The sequence below is a fragment of the Anas platyrhynchos genome, chromosome 10, assembly GCF_047663525.1.
Source record: "Anas platyrhynchos isolate ZD024472 breed Pekin duck chromosome 10, IASCAAS_PekinDuck_T2T, whole genome shotgun sequence".
In the NCBI taxonomy this organism is placed as follows: domain Eukaryota; kingdom Metazoa; phylum Chordata; class Aves; order Anseriformes; family Anatidae; genus Anas; species Anas platyrhynchos.
This window is the reverse complement of record NC_092596.1, coordinates 2459362-2475926: the sequence shown is the minus strand read 5'-3', so window position 1 is coordinate 2475926 and position 16565 is coordinate 2459362. Positions and strand designations below refer to the sequence as shown.

Here is a 16565-nt window from a genome sequence, read left to right as displayed (position 1 = left end):
AAGTGATAGCAGCAATTCTGCTCATTTACTTGCCCATAATGATGGGCAAGTAAATGAGCAGAAGACATGAAGTATAGCAAGGGAGTCAACAACAGTGGTATTTCTGGTAGACAGGAGTGAAGACAGCAACAAGATTTCCATTACCAGCAGAGACAAAAGGGCTATCCAAAGAATAAGGGCAGAGATGCACAGTGTAGACTTTTTTAAATAGGGACAAAAATTTTGCTGCTTTTGTTAACAATAGCTAAGGCAAGTGTGAACTGGTCTGTGCAGTAACACAGAATGTGATTCATGACCTCTTGATACACTATAGTTTATAGCACAGTCATAATAACCCAGTGTTTAAAGAATATGCTTTTAAAATGTTTCCTTTTCTTTTTTTTCTTTTTTTTTCACAGAAAAAAAAAAAAAAACAGTAGAACATTTTCCTGTAAAAAGAAAGGTGTTGGCTTGATATTTCAGTACAAGGAGAGGGTTAGCTTTGAGAACAATCAGAGGAGACCAGCTCCCTGGAGTAATCACTACCATTATATTTTGAGCCTGGAACATCATTAATAATTAGTCAGGATAGATGGATTTTTTTTATTGAATTCAATACCAGTTCCTCACAAGCGTGACTGACCTGATTTTCCATTGCTTTTCATACCTGCACAGAGATTATTACAGTGGCACAAAAGGTTAAAATAGATCTTATTTAGTTTACTTGGGGAAAAAATAATGACTAAACATCTAACAACAAGTGCCACCCAACTGAAGGAGGCAGTGGTGAATGATAAACTTTTGTTTTTAAGCATTCATCTGTGCATAACCTTTACAACCTCCCCATTCTGTGTATCAGGGACCTCACTTGTTCTGTGAAACTTTTCTCTACCTGAATGACTACAGTAATGATAAATTGAGTGATAAGGACCGTGTTTGTGCTTCTAGCTTTGTGCACCATTCATGATATAGTTTCTATTTCAGATTAGATAATACAAAACTTTTTGCATGTTTTATCGTTGTAGTTTGCTAAGTATGCAGTCAGATTTGTGAGGCTTTGGAGTCACAGAAGAGTAGTCATGTATCAGGGTAATGTCAAAACAAATGAAATAGAAGAGTTCTTTTTTTCCACTGAATATTGGATTGAATATTCAAATAGCATATAAACATTTTAAATAAGAGTAAACACTTGGCAGTGTAATTGGGTGCAAAGCCCAAAGTAATTGGAGTACTGAGGTTGACTGATCCCAAGGATGTTTTTGTTGCAGCTTCCTAATTTTACGAAACAGCTCTGAGAAAACATTGAGAACAATTTAGTTTCATATTATGAAAATAAAGAGCTTGTAGTTTAGATGCAACCCCTTCCTTTTGTAATATGTATTCTGGCACTCTGCAACCACTGATAGTCTTTCTCAGATAAGTGCTCAACCCTTTTAGTCAGGTAGTCTGTCTGTGCACTTGTTGAAAGTGTTGCAATGAAATAGCTAATTAACAGTGTATTCTGTAGAGAGTTCTGTGCCACTTTCTAAGCAGGCTACAACGTACCTATTCTGAAAAGCGCATATCCTATTTTCATAAATTATTTCCAAAGGCATACAGGACAGGTCTTTCAGAGGTATTTAGGGTTTTAGCATAAATGTAGGCACATTTCCAAAAGCACCTTAAGCACCAACATGCCTTGAAGTTAAATCAGCAGAGTGCAGGTACCCAACCTGTTCAGATGCTTCAGCAACTGCATCTTAATTGCCTCAAAAATCTACTCCTACCATCCTACCCGAGTCACTTTTGAGATGAAAGACAGATACGCATGAAAATGTTACCTACATTGCACTGTGATATGCGCTTTTCTGAAAGGATCACAGGCAAAGGCATGATTTTTTTTTCACATACCAAATTGTTTCCATTTCTAGATTATGTAAGTCTTTACCATTTACCATGGGCACATGGTGAATGAAGCACTTGTAACCTTTTATTGATACTGTTCCATGTTCGTGGTGATGCAGTAGTGTACGTTTATGCTAATATGGGGACAAATTTTGAGGCTATATGCCTGTCTATTGATATGTCTTTTATGTGCAGAATCAGTTTTGTCTAAGGTAGGTTGATATGGTAAGGTTGAGCTTTTGTTGAAATTGCCTTTGAAGTCATATGTTGTTCCCTGAGTTCTGTTTCTCTATGAAGCCAATCAGATTAGTCTTTCTAACCATCAGTTATCAGAGCAATAAGTTAGGCAAACTCTGTCCATGCCTAGCTAATGTTACTTTTTTTTTTTTTTTTTGATAGTTCAAAATTGTGTTATGCCTTCCTGTGCAAATTCTATTTGTGGAGCATAAAAATGAAGGGGATGGCACCACAGAGGAAAAAAAATATCCAATCCCTGAGCATAATGTCTTGGAAGGAGGTATGCTGTGATCACAAACTAGAAAATCTGGATCTGAAACCCAGCCCTTGTTAAAATGTGGAGCCAACCCCAAGATTATTCTCGTTCTCCTTCCTTCCCCAAGTGAGCACATCAAAACTTGGAAAAGTGGAGCCAGAGCTAAAGTTTTGAATCACATTCTTGCCTTACTTTAGTGAATATGTATGCCGGAATGTTCACACATTTCCATTTATTCCAGCATAATATTTCATCTAAGCTGCCTCCATGAGCTAAGTTAGGAATAGCATACGCAGTAACTGCCCACAGATACTTAAATCTGTGTTTTCCCCCATCTAAGTATACTGACTACAGCCTCTGTACTTAGAAGTTGCAAAATACAAAGCAGCAGCCAAAAAAAAAAATTGTGTTAGCAGAGAAGGGATGTCTAATGCTAAAATTGTTAATGTTTTTGTTGTTGTTGTTTTGATATAATGAAACAGACCTCTAATATTCAAATAGGATTATAAAACTGCATATTAACAGGGCATTGTTTCCCCTCTACTATCTTTCTTCAATAGCAGGTAAAGATCAAGGAATCTCCTGACTGACAATTGGTAGTTTCTGCTCTGTAGATGATGTGAACCTGTTTTGTGTCACCATCCTGCAGAATGAACCAAGTCTCTTTGATGTCCAGTGCACGATGGTGCAGGAAGTAATGGTGTTGGGCCACTGAGCCCATACATACTCATTCTGCCTCCTCATTCGTGTTAAATGTCTTGAAAAGTAACTTGTTACCCCTAAACTTTACGCTTGGTCAGGTGTTTTGTTGTGTATTGATGTCATACTAACCATCTACTAACTTTGTTGTCATACTGTTGCCTCACTGTAGCAAGAATCAGTGTAAAGGAAGGTACGTGATACATATCTGGTGCTCTGGTCATTGCAGTGGAACTGTACTTGTGTGTTCAAGCCCAGTTCAGGCCAAGTACTCAGGGAGGTGTACAGGTCTGTCTCAAATTAATATGAGACCTTGTAATTAATGAATACGTGCTTGTTATAAAGAGAAATGCTTGAACTGAAAAAATACAGGTAACAGTGCTATATAAAAGCTCCATGTTGCTAGCTGTTGGTAATAAAAAGGCAAAAGTAATAGAGTGACTGAAAAGAAACACACATGCAGGCTGTGAGTATGGATCCATAAATTATCATTTATATTATCATAAAAACTCATTTAAATTTCAGAATATTTTTAAAATCAGCGCTCACCCTTTGATTGCTATATTTTTTTAGTGTTCAGAATAAATAAAAGGAAATTAACTTACAGGCTGGGACATGAGATGTATTCCAGATGCAAGGGCAATTAAAATGCTGGATACCAAAGGGTGAGATGTTGATGAAGAGAGACTTTGAAAGGCTGATAGCATCTGTTAACGAAAATTCTCAGAGGCAAAAGATTTGTTTGCTCAGGTAGTTTGAGAAACAGAAAGTATAGATAAAGGTTAGGGACAGGAATAAATATTTTCTAATGATTGACTGAAGGTCAGATAGAAATAACAATTTTACTATGTTTGAGGATAGTTCAACTAGCATAATTCTTTCCAAGACATTTATCTGAGGTGAACCTAGTTGTTTTTTGTGATGAATATGTATTTCAGTTCAGTGAATATATATTTCAGTCTGATTACCATAATCTCCTGTGATTGTTTCTTCAAAGGAATAAAATTTATCATTTCTTAGACTCAGCAGCTCTAGACATGTTTTTAAGAGAAAGCAGGCAGCAATGCTCTTGAATGTTCGTGCTAAAAACCCCGTATGTATCATGGCAAAGAATTAACTTGTGTTATCAATAATTTTAAGTTTGCAGCATACATTGAAAATACATTTTTAGCTCTTTAGATTAATGCAGGGATAAGTGAAGCCAAGTTTTAGCTATTTTCCAAATCCTCTGCTGTTGACAAGTAGATAAGTTTCCCTATTCTAATATATCAGAATAAGTGCACTAATATTCTGTTTTGGCTAAAGAAGTTATTGAAGATTAAAAACGAATTCATTTTTATTTTCCTTTCCCAAATGATAATTTCACACAATATTTTCCTTTTAAGTTTATCTGTAGCTGTGCCAAAATTGTGCAACTTTACCCTGAATGATAAACAACTCTTTCCATCAGTATCCCAGTTCAGTAGAGGCTGGGTAGCTTTCTATTTATTCTAGCAAATAACATCAGATACAAAATGATTCTGATATAACATAATGATGGTTTTACTATGTAATTTCACTGGCTACTGTGTTTGTAGGCAGTATAAGGATCTTTAAATGTATATGTTCAACTATGTTATCATTTGACATAAAAATAAATCCTAGATGAATGAATCAGGAGAACATGAATTTGAATTTTGGCCCTATTACTAATTCTCTTTATGGTACAGGACAAATATTTTTTCATTCTTCATGAAATTTATTGTTTGTCTATTTCATATGGGAGTGTTGATAGTAAAACTTAATTTGCAGAGTTTAGAGATGTATTTAATATTAACATTATTAATAAATTTTTAAGACTTTTTCTGAAACTGAATGATATAAAGATATCTCCCATGATATGCACTGCTTTGTGTTAAGTATAGACTCTGTGGGAGAAAAATATCCGTGCCCTGTGCTTCTGAAATAATGAAGCTAGGCTAAAATGTGTCAATGAGGCACTGATAGATCAGGAGTTCTGCAGGTTTATTGAAGAGAGGAAGGAAATCCACGTAGCTGTATCAATGCCAATGGGAAGGTCAGTATTGTGTACATTGTGTACAGGAGCAGACCTTTTGTTTCCTAAGTAAAATCAGTGTTCATCACACCACCCCACTCAGATCAGCCAGTCAAGCCTTGAGAAAGGTAGTTCAACAGCTTGGCTCATCACCGAGCAGCAGCCTGCTGTTGCTTTATTGTAGCTTTTCATTTCCCATTTTCTCCAAGTGATAAAATAAGCCAAATATATTCCCTCAAAGTCACTATTGTCATCAGAAACTGAGTTGGATTCACCATGTGTCTTGTAATATCTTCACATGCTCAGATTTTGGCTTTTTTAAGCTTTCCCTTTGAGAACTGGCTTTACATGGAGTGTACTTCGGTTGTCTTGCAGACAAGTTAGGTTTTCTTTTCCAGCCTGGTAATTGCTAACTATGACTCCTAATTAGAGTCTTTTTGCTGAGATAAATATGTAAACACAATTAGGTATGTATTTTTAAAGTACAGTAATTAGCCTCATCAGTTGAGTGCTAGTCAACACATTGGGATTTTTGTTCTCATTTAGTTTCTCAATTGCAGGTACAGGTTGTGAGTGATTCCTACAAAATGATGCCTTACAGTTTCATGTCTGTGTTATCTTCCACTGATTTTCTGTGTTACAAACATAGAAAAATGGCACTGCTTCTGCATGGTCTCTCTCACAACTAGAAAGAAAACCTAAGAGGTTGTCATCCAAATGTGCCTGGAGTTAAGGACAGACCATGGCCAAAGCATCTCACTTAGGCCTGACTTTGGTCAACTTGATGGCATCTGACATCAAGAGGATTATGGCTGAGGTTCTGTCCAGGGTGGCCAGATCTGGTTTCTTCAGTAACCAATGGATGGGAGTAATGACAGAACCCAGCTTTAGTTGTCTGAAAGAAGTGGTTGGTAATATCTTGATTTCTCCATTTTTGCCCCAAAGAACTTCTGATTACATCATTCAAAGGCTACCCTACAGCTGAAGGCTACTCTGCAGGCCCCAGAGCATGGTGTGGACACATTCCAGCTCGCTCCCTTTAGAGGCAGTAAATGAGGCTCCAAAACAGTATGATCAAGGGATAGAAGTGGTCACAGGTGAACAGAATGAGTGGAGCCACTACAGAAGGCTGCATATAGACAAGGCTATGATACATGTTGTTGGTTTCCTGACACCAGTAGGATGCTGGATGGTACAAAAAAATGGTTTATTCTGAATTTGCTGATGTCAGTTGGAGTGTGTCGTTTCTGGACAATTCAGAGCACTCAGGGAAATTGGTGTTGGGCAGGAATATCATTGGAGTTAAACTCCAAGTTTTGAATCCCACGGTATTTATGACAGCGTTGTGCTTGCTTCATAGTTTCAGGCTTTCAGGTCTGCTGGAGAGAGACCTGAAAGCCCTGGATTCGGTGTAGAACTTGGCAAATGAAATCACTCTGTATTTAAGCAGTGTAATTATTTGTATGAAGATTTCCTGAAATTTGGAAGTTAATTATTTTTAATGTTAATGTAGTTTTACCATTTCACCATTTGCATTTTGTAAAAACAGTTTTCCTTTTTGGAGGGCTTTCCTTCCCTACCCCTAGGCCCACACCTCCTCTGGTGACAGCATGCTCTCACCACTACCTCTGTCAGCCTTCTGATAACATCAGCATCAAAAGTTCTTAATAATAAGTACACAAATGATACCCTACAGCCTATGCCCACTAAACAACAAATCACTCTTCACCTTCTGTCACTTCTCAAAATACATTTTTTTCTTTGATCTTCTGTGCTAGTTCTTCTGTCTTCTCTGCACAAATGTTTACCTGTTATATTTTCCTAAAGCAGAACATAGTCTCGTTTTAAAATGTCTCTATTTCATCTGTTTTCTGTTACCCACCTGCATCCAGGAGACTATAATAGCTCAAATATTATTCTTCATTTGGAAAAATTGAAATAAAGATTGGCATAGTAAGGCTAAAACTAGAACACAGCTGTTTCGATAAACTTCGGATCATATTATTGTATTGAGGTATACCTATCTGTCATAGGCTAGGAGACCTGCCAACATCATTGTGAAAGTCATATGTAAAAGTTCTCTTACAGAAGTGACAGCATTGTTTATGGCATCTTTATGTCTGACCTTGGTTATTGTGCTCTTTGGTTCCTTACTGCATTACTCTCATTTTACAATGCCACAGCTGCATTCAAAAACACTGAGTTGCACTGACCTAAACCTTGAGTAAAATGTGGGGTGAATTAGATACAACAGTGTTATGGAAGAATGGATCAAGGTGAAAAGCATTCAGATTTTTTTTCTTTTTATTTAAAAAACAAAAGGCTTTTTCTTGCATTCAGCAGGTCTGAATTCCTACGTATTTAGCTACATCCCATCCTGAACAAATTCAGACCAGATGGTTCCTGTACATTCTACTTTAGAGCCGGGCAAGTTCACATTCACACAACCAAGCTGACATGTCTGTTTGTATAGTTTTCTGTGTTTATGGATGACAGTTTGCAGTAATATATGTGTACAGGGTAGACTAGAGGTTTACCGAATAGGAAAAGCAGAAGAAAAAAACAACAATAGAGTATGTTTGCAACTGGGTCTAGAAGGTTGTCTGATACCAGAATATCAAAGTGCAACACATCACATGTTGCTTGCCAGATAGAGGTGATCAGATCAAAAACAGATGGAATGTGTTTATTCAACTTTTATTTAATGATTAGAACTCGCACCTGTTGGACGAGGGAGCACTCCAGTGTACTACTCGTTTGCTACGTCTCTTCCTGGTGACCAATTTTAGCAGCTTGTTCATTGCTTTTTCCACCACTGTAAAATCATTACATGGACACAAGTTAGGCAAAGGATACTTACCTAACTGACATGTTTGGATTTTGAATGATGGCGTGTGTTTTGGGTTGAGTAGATGCTTTTTAATCATACATAATACGTTGAGCTGTTTGCTTTTAAATTAGTGCTAGGCCAAGTGCCAAACACACAGAATATGTAAGTGTATCTCCGCTTTCAGACCTCTGGTACACTTTAATGTAAGCTGGCATCACAGCATTTGTGTTTGCTTGGAGAAGTACTTGCCTTGATGACCTCCTTCCTGGTGAGTTCGTAGTGCCCTTGTCAAATGTGAGTCCACACCTAAATCCCCAAAGGTCATTCATGAACCAGAATCTTAGTTCTTTGGATCATGTCACAGATTGAAAACTTAAGTATTTGTATCAGCACTGATGTTCATTCAGCTGGCACAAACGTGCTGCCTTCCGGGAAGATACCCGTTTAAGATCTTCAGTACTCAGCAAGGCAAAAGAAAGAGGGACTGCAAGCAAAGATTCTTTCATTTGTAGTAGGAGTTTAAGGTCCGAGATTTTACCTGGAACATTCAGAAATGAAATTATTTACAACACTCCTAATTTTTTCTCAGTAAGTGCCTTGGTGTCACTTGTGAGAGCTCACGTGATGCTGCAGACATTCCAGTGTGGTCATTTGCTCATGAAACATTAATGACTGCTGTTATTTAAATAAGTTTAGTGATTATATATGTAGAATTTCATCTGGTTGAGCAAATTGCTCAGATGAATTTTGCTTATGTAGATGTGGGAAAAGTTTCATGAGCTTCAAAGCCAGATGAAAAGGAGTAAAATGTCTTCTTTGCCTGTTTTAGTGGGGTCAGTTGAGACATCCTTGTATCAGAGGAATGATTTGAAAGACAAAGATACAGGCTTTTGTTCCCTGGCAGAAGTGCGAATATACTGGATGTATGAGTGGCTCAGTTCAGCTGCAGTGAGGACTGCCAAGAGTGTAATTCTGTCTGGGATGTTTAATGCACAGATACAGCATTGCAACAAATCATATTTTCCATGTTTTGAGGGAAATTAATATTAAATATTTTCCCTCTTTTGCAAGCCTCAGTCAGCAAAAATCAAAATACTTGCTCCAGTTCACTAAGTGGTGAGCTGGGCACTTGTTTTTGTTAAAGTTTTATTGCTGTAGTTGCCTCCAGCCCATCATTTTGTGGACTGTTTAGATGAAGGCTAGCTTTTTTAAATCATCGCTCTTTTAAGAATAAGCCAGACAATGACACACTTGAATATTAAGACCAGGATTGCCTGTGCATTTAGTAGGTGCAGATCAGATTGGCTTGTGTGATCGCATTTGACAATCACAGGTAGAACCACTCCCCAGTACATGGCTAGAAGGAACCAGAATATAATGTGGGTCTTTTATCTGACCTGGCAAGTATGGACATTGCCATCAAGTGACCAGACATAACTGTAAATCACTAATGCCAACACATTAATAATGTAGTGCAGCAAAGGGATGTGGTGCCATCAGAAAAGGTAGCATCAGAAACAGCTCTTCCAGAGCAATATGTCTTCCGTCCTGTTTCTTTTGCACATCCAAGGTCTGACTGAGAAAAAAAGAGTTTGAAGGATCAGGCTGGAGTCTGAATGAGTTTTTCATCTTGTCTGTGTTTATATTAATGTCTGCAGAATGAACAATCACTGAATTTTAGTAATGGTGTCATGAGCCTGTTGAGATGCTGTCATTGCCTAGAAGCAAGTCAGTTTTTCTTGCCTTACCTGATATTTTCTGGCTTTAGCATTAGAATTAGTATTAGAATTTTGCATTAGAATTAGTATAAGCCAGCGACAATATTAACAAAAACCTTTCCTGCATGGCTTCTTTGCTGGCCATGCATTATCGGTCCTTTAGCCTTTTTGAATAGATCTGATGCAGACCACAGAAAAAAAACTACAGAACAGAGATAGTTGCAGTAGCTGGCTGGTTTCCTGTAGGGTGAATGAGATGAGAGGCACTCATGAGAGTTCAGCACCTCCAAGGTGCTCAGGGCAAGCATCTCTTGAGAAGCAGTCACACAGTGTTCTTACCGGAGGGCAGAAAATGGAAAAGTTCATTGCACAGGTCTGGTCACAAAACAGGGAGTATGATTTCCCCTCTATTTACCAAAGCAGTGCCTGAGAACAGGCACAGATCGCATTGTTGTGTTAAAGAGTGAGAGAAATTCACATCTGAAGATAAAACGGTCCTCTTATTTATACAATCATCGCAGCTTATGTAACAGCACTCTTAATGGTAAAGTACAGCTGGAGCCTGGAACGTGTTGTTTACAGAAATACTATGTAATAGGTAGCAATGTAAAATGTAGTAAATGGTGCCGAAGGCAAGCAGCATAGAGAGAGATCAGAGCCTGGGAACTGGGAACATGCGCTAGTGAAGAAACAACTTGGTTGCCTCTCTGAAAGCAGGAAGTGTGGACAGTGTTTTTGAAAAGAAAGAGGAATGGGCTTTGGGCAGGATCAAAGGACTGGCCTTCCTAGAGGAAGAAGTCCCATGAAAAGCTAGTTGACAAAGTACAGACGGTGACCACAAGGGAGATTTCAAGAACTGACGAGGATAAAGGGGACTGTGGCTATAAAGCTTTCATGTGACAAGGAAGAACAGGAGGTAGAGAAGGCAGAAATGATGAAGCTCCAGAACTGGTTTTATCACTAAGACTTGTATGGTTGTATTTTCATGCAGAGAAATGCTGCTTAGTAACCTTGCTCTTCTCTTTCTTGAAATGCTAACCAGTGACTAATACACTTGTGCAAAACCACCCCACTCCACAAACACACACGTGCCTGGTGACAGGACGAGGAGGAATGGGCTAAAGTTGCGCCAGGGGAGTTTTAGGTTGGATGTTAGGAAGAACTTCTTTACCGAAAGGGTTGTGAGGCATTGGAACAGGCTGCCCAGGGAAGTGGTGGAGTCACCATCCCTGGAGGTCTTTAAAAGACATTTAGATGTAGAGCTTAGTGATGTGGTTTAGTGGAGGACTTGTTAGTGTTAGGTCAGAGGTTGGACTCGATGATCTTGAGGTCTCTTCCAACCTAGAAATTCTGTGTGTGTGTGTGTGTGTGTGTGTGTGAAAATTAGGAAAATTGCCTGCTTTTCTTCAGAGATATACAAGGCTTGACAAAATGAGCTCTGACTCGAAAATGTTAACTGAACTCAAGGTACATGGCAGTCAGTCAATGGCACCTGCACTCCAGCATGTTCATTTTCATTTATTTCCTTTAGACAATTCATAATTTTGTATGTTACTAGTGAAAAACAGAACTATTGATTTTCTTTGTCATGTTTTTATAATCCTTTGAACCATTTTATTCAATTCTGAGTGTAAAAAATAGACTTACCATGACACGTACTTACACATCACATGAATGATGAAACAAAGTTGTAAATATACATTGCTTACTGGAATCACTTCTTTTCAAAAACATATCTATATACTCAAAGTATTTGTAATTCCCCATTAGTAGTATTTATGCTGCCACATCAAAATTCCTCATTTGTAGCCAACCAAGTATCTTAGGCTTAGATCTTCCTCCTACATGTAATGGAATCATAATGCTGTCAGAGACGTCACAGCCATCTTTGTAGAATATGATGTTAAGGAAGACTGAGTTCATTGTACTATACATATGTAAATGCCTCCCTTTTAGTAGTCTCAGGGGAAAGAAGATGCCAGAAAGAATTCTCAACCAGCGTAAGTATTGTCACCACCTTTCATGGGATAGTAAAACACATTCATACGAGGAAACACATTAAGAATCAAGGAGGCTGCACTGGGAAAGTGAGGACATTTGAGTGAGACTTAAGGAAGTCACATGGTAAATTATAATAATCTAACTGCAGTCTAGAAAATCACCTTCTTTACTTGTTTGTATCCATAATGATGTGACTCCTGTCTTCAGACAGTCACGACAAATTTAGCACTGTAGCCCTACAATGACACCTGAGTTCAGGATAGCAATTTGTACAATTTAAAACAGGGAATGTTTTGTTTTTGTGAAGCTCAAAGTCTTTTCTGTTTTGGGAGCACAGGGAACTATTTATTGCAGAGCACAGTGAACTGATCTGTTGAGCATGTATATTTATGAATGTGTTTGTAGGTGTAAAGTCATTCTTAGCTTCTCAAGCCTGGCTGGAGAAATTTACAGTATGACTAAATGATCGGACTGAAAGTTCTGCATATAAATTATCTGAACAGAAACATAGCTCACATGGATGCTTCTGTACAAATAAACCACACTGGAAACAACTTTATCGGTTTGAGGTAGATGGACTCTTGTTTACTGGCATCCACCCAGATCAGAAAAATTAGAATGATGCAAAAAATTGAATTTCCCTGAATCAAAACAGGTAATACACCAAATTCTCATACATAGAATGACTTGAAGGTTACTGTTCCCAGTTTCACCATCTTTCACTTGGGGACTTTATTTGAGTTCTATCTGCAGCCCAGGCACAGCTGTTCACAAGAAATGAAATGCTGTTGCTGGTATAATTCCTCACAGTGCAGGCTTTGGTGAGTCCATGCTGCTTCTCTCCTCTGTTTCAGGTGCTAAATGAATTGGTATTACCTCAATGTAAGCATTGAAAGTGTAGTTAATACTGCTACACTATGTATTTAAAAACATTTTTTGAAATCAAATTGAACGTCAGTAAAATATTCTCCTCTGGTTCAGGGCTCCAATAACCAGTACAATGACTTAATTGGCATTCTTACGCAGTACTTGGATCTTTGCCAGTTAATGACCCATTGCTGCAGTCTGCACAGGCAAATTACCCCTTCTGTCTGGCTCTTGAAACTGATGGACTTTTGCCCAAGTAATGGCTGCAGGCTCCTATTCTCAGCTGGCATGGACCCCAGCATGACCATAAACATCCCTGAGAGGGTCATAATATGATATATTGGACAGATTTTGATATGCCTCACAGTAATATACTGACGAACAATTCTGCTGAATCAGTGACTTTGGCAGTGGCATAGCAGAAATAAGACACACTGTTGCTTTCTCAAGTAATGAAGCAATTGTAGGCTATTAGTTAGTCTGTGTCCCTTTAGATGGAATAATTTTTTGTGAACCCTTTGTCAAACATCCAAAGTAGTTCTTATATTTGTTCTGTTTTTAAATGGCTGCACTGTCTCTTCCCCTACAGGATTTTCCATTCTCCAGGCAATTATGGAAGCAGCAGTTCAGAACAACTGGCAAGTGACAGCCAGATCTGTAGGAAGCATAAAGGATGTTCAAGAATTCAGAAGAATTATAGAGGAGATGGACAGGCGACAAGAAAAAAGATACTTAATTGACTGTGAAGTAGACAGAATAAACACCATTTTGGAACAGGTACATTTTTAAGTTTTTCAGGCATTGTGGTCTCTATACAACAGATTTCCTTTGTGTTTCAAGAAGCATCTATTTCTAGAAATTAATTGAATGTTCATTGAGATTTGAGTTCCAGTGCTTGGCCACTTACCTAGTAAAATTAAAATTCTTCACCGATGCTCATAGCTGGTTGCAGCACTTACATGTAACCTACAAGGAAATGTCTCTGTGATATTTTTTGCAAAATGTTAATAATGAATTATTTTTAAGTAGGTTAAGATCCTAAAACCTCAGCTGACAGAGCAACATTACTGGCAGCAGGGATTGCAAGACAGGTGTGGTTTGTTAAGTGGAACGTGAGACAGGAAATAAAAAGCCAGTGAAGTAGTTCGAATCATGTTGAAGAATTCTCAGATGGAAATATTGCTAATGAAAAATTCAGCTGGTAGTACAAACTGTTTATTGGCACTCTGGGGGACATTAATCCCTTCCGTTTTCACTGGTATTACTGTTGACAGGCTTAAATTGTGGGTGATGCAGTTCAAACACCTTTACTGGGGAGGACTGAGTTTGGGGTGACTGGTTTGCTATTGCACAGCCTTCTAAGTGTTTGATTTGCCTCAGAGGAATGGCCATACCCCAACAATGACAGGGTGCCCCCAACATGCCTGCATCACTGTCTGTGCTGTGCAGTGTGCTGGAAGAGATCGTATCATAACAGAGATACAGACACATCCCAGGGAGCAGAAGCAGGACAGGTCCCTGCCGCCTGGCTTGAAGCAAAGGTGGGGTTGGTACAGAACCAAGTCCATGCGGATTGTTTATTCATTAGCATGCGGGGATTTGCTCATATTAAGACTGAAAGGCTCTCTGATTATTGCCACTTCATAAATTTAGTTGTGGGTTTAAGGTATACGTGTAGAGCAGATCAAAAGTAGCAGTTAAATTTCATAAAGCTTTAGCATGTCTTTTAGAAATGCTGTATGGTAAACTAGTAGCAACTGACCTCGCTGCCATAAACAAAGCCTAGAAAATGGAAAAGATTTATTTATTCACTGAGTTTTTTCTCAAGGTATTCAGTTCCAATCAAGCCTTAAGGTGTATCACTGATGTGCATCTTTTGAAATTAGTTTTCATGAAATCTTTGTCCTAAATTGTCTCAAATATTTCTGAAAGATCTTAAAATTTTCTTGCAGTTGGATTTTATGACTCAACCAGTTTTAGCCAAGCAATTAAATATAATCAGTCCATTGCTTTTCAACCAAATCCATAAGACATTTTCACACACAAACTCTATGTCATGTATGTTGCCTTACAATTGTAATAGGATTATTTCTACTTAATTTAATTGAAGGTACCTCATGAACACAATTGTTTGAATTTGCAGTACCAAAAATGGATTTACAACTTTTTCTTTAGGAAACAAACTAGGTAGTAAAGCAAATCAAACATAGCATCTGAGATAAATACTCTAGTAGTAATCCTGTCTTGTTAGCAGTCATACAAGAGGATTCCAGTTATGCAGCACTTTCATTGGAGTATTTTCCCATTTATTTCACTGGGACCATTCACTTCAAAGAATTGTCCAAGCAGATCCCAAGCTGATGCTTCTTATGCTAAAAATACCTTCTGGCAACAGTTTCCAGAGATATTTTTATTAATCTGGGACCCTAGAGCACTGACATGAGTTTCTGCAGGGAAAGTCAGTGCTAGTGTACCCCAGGCTGATAGCTGAACAATTATTGGTTTTAGGCTTTTCCTTCTCCCTCGCCTCTGCTTACCTTGTTATCTTCTCATAAGGTAGCTAAAAGAATTCACAAGCGTGTGCAGTACTTAAATCCAGCCAGCTAGTTTGCTCAAGGGAGTGGTGAGTTGTCTTCTTTATAGCCAACTGTGTTTGCTGATAGCATACCATCGAGGGGAAAGATAACACTGGATTTGCATATTTCAAATCTCGTGCTTCATGGCAGTTTAGAAAGTCAAATCAGTGCTTTGTATGGAGTCTAGAAAGTCTGCTCAGCTAAGAGGCAGTACCATCTGCACACGTTAACAGCATGCTGACTGCACAGCTGCAGGTAGCCTTAAAGCTTTCTACCAGTGAGGGCAAGGGGAAGCCAGGCCTCCCTGCCTGTGATGGCAAAGCATGGGAGGACAAATTCTTCCCACTGAGCTGGCATAAGTTTAACCATTTCTTTCCATCAGGGACAACAGCAGCACTTGTCAGAGAACCTGGACTTGAGAAGCATAAACAGGGCTTACTAAAGAGCAAAAGTAACAGCAGAAATAAACAGTCTGGAAGGCACTAAACAGTCTGCACGCATGCTGAGCTCACTATTAGACTTTCGGGCTCCTGGCCAGGCCATTCAGCGAGCTCGTCAGTTCTCTGCTCCAGAAACTACATATCATGGCTTCATGTTAGTGCTCAGATTAAATAAGAATGACCTCTTCTTCTGTGTTAGGCTGGTCAGTTTGTACAGTTCTCTTCCTTTGATGCTTTCTTCAACCAGCTCAAACTAGGGTGCACGTCTCTTCCAAAGGTGTAAGTTTATCTGTTTCTTTTTTTTCCCTATAGTTCTATAACCATGTGGATCCATATCCCTCCTTGCACAACAAAACTATATTCAATTTAATCATCTAGTGGCCTCTCAAGCATACAGATAGCAACATGCAAAATTCATAAGCTCCTCACACTTCTTGTCCCTTGATGCTAAAATATTCCAGTATTCCTTCACAGATAGATATAAAATTTTGTCCTCATAAACAGAACATTTTCTTCTGAGAACTAACAGTAAGCTTTAGCTTGTTCAACCATGTATTTAGAGACATGTTTTTGAGTTAAGAAATGGGTTTTTCTTATTCCCAAGATAACAAACTGTATTTCAGACTAGAGTGGCTTTGTATCCATTTAGAAGTAAAACTCCTGAGGGAAAATAAGGAGGAAGAAACTCCTTTCAGGATCAAAATGGTGAAACTTTACAAAAGACCTGATTATTCCAGAGACTACATGCTTTTATCAAAATGACACTATCTCTAAACATAGTCATATAGGCTAGACTCCAAGGCAATCTCTACTGAGTGGAGGCATCTCACAAAGCAGAAGTAATATTGTAGTAGAGAATGCAGTCCCCAAAATTTTACAATGACAGGCAAACCGCTGAAGGAGACTTGAAGTAAAACATCCATAAGATTAAGGGTAATCTGATTGACTGAACTCTGTCCAGTGCAAGTACTGACTATGGCTTGACCTTTGAGTCTGAGATTTCGAGATTAAGATGCTGTTCAGGTTTTCAGTGCAGCCACTGC

At 38.4% G+C, this 16565-nt stretch overlaps 1 protein-coding gene across 7 annotated transcripts in view; it reads left to right on the top strand.

Annotated features, from left to right (window-relative positions):
- GRIA3 (glutamate ionotropic receptor AMPA type subunit 3) overlaps positions 1-16565 on the top strand; it is a 151143-nt gene that overhangs the window by 58891 nt on the left and 75687 nt on the right. For all 7 annotated transcript variants that reach the window (XR_011811650.1, XM_072042897.1, XM_027465322.3 and 4 more), the window contains one exon: positions 13096-13283. Coding sequence is in view for 6 of the 7 variants with exons in the window: in XM_072042897.1 (XP_071898998.1) it covers positions 13096-13283 (188 nt within the window). In the remaining variant the exon portion in view is untranslated. The remainder of the gene's footprint in view (positions 1-13095; positions 13284-16565) is intronic.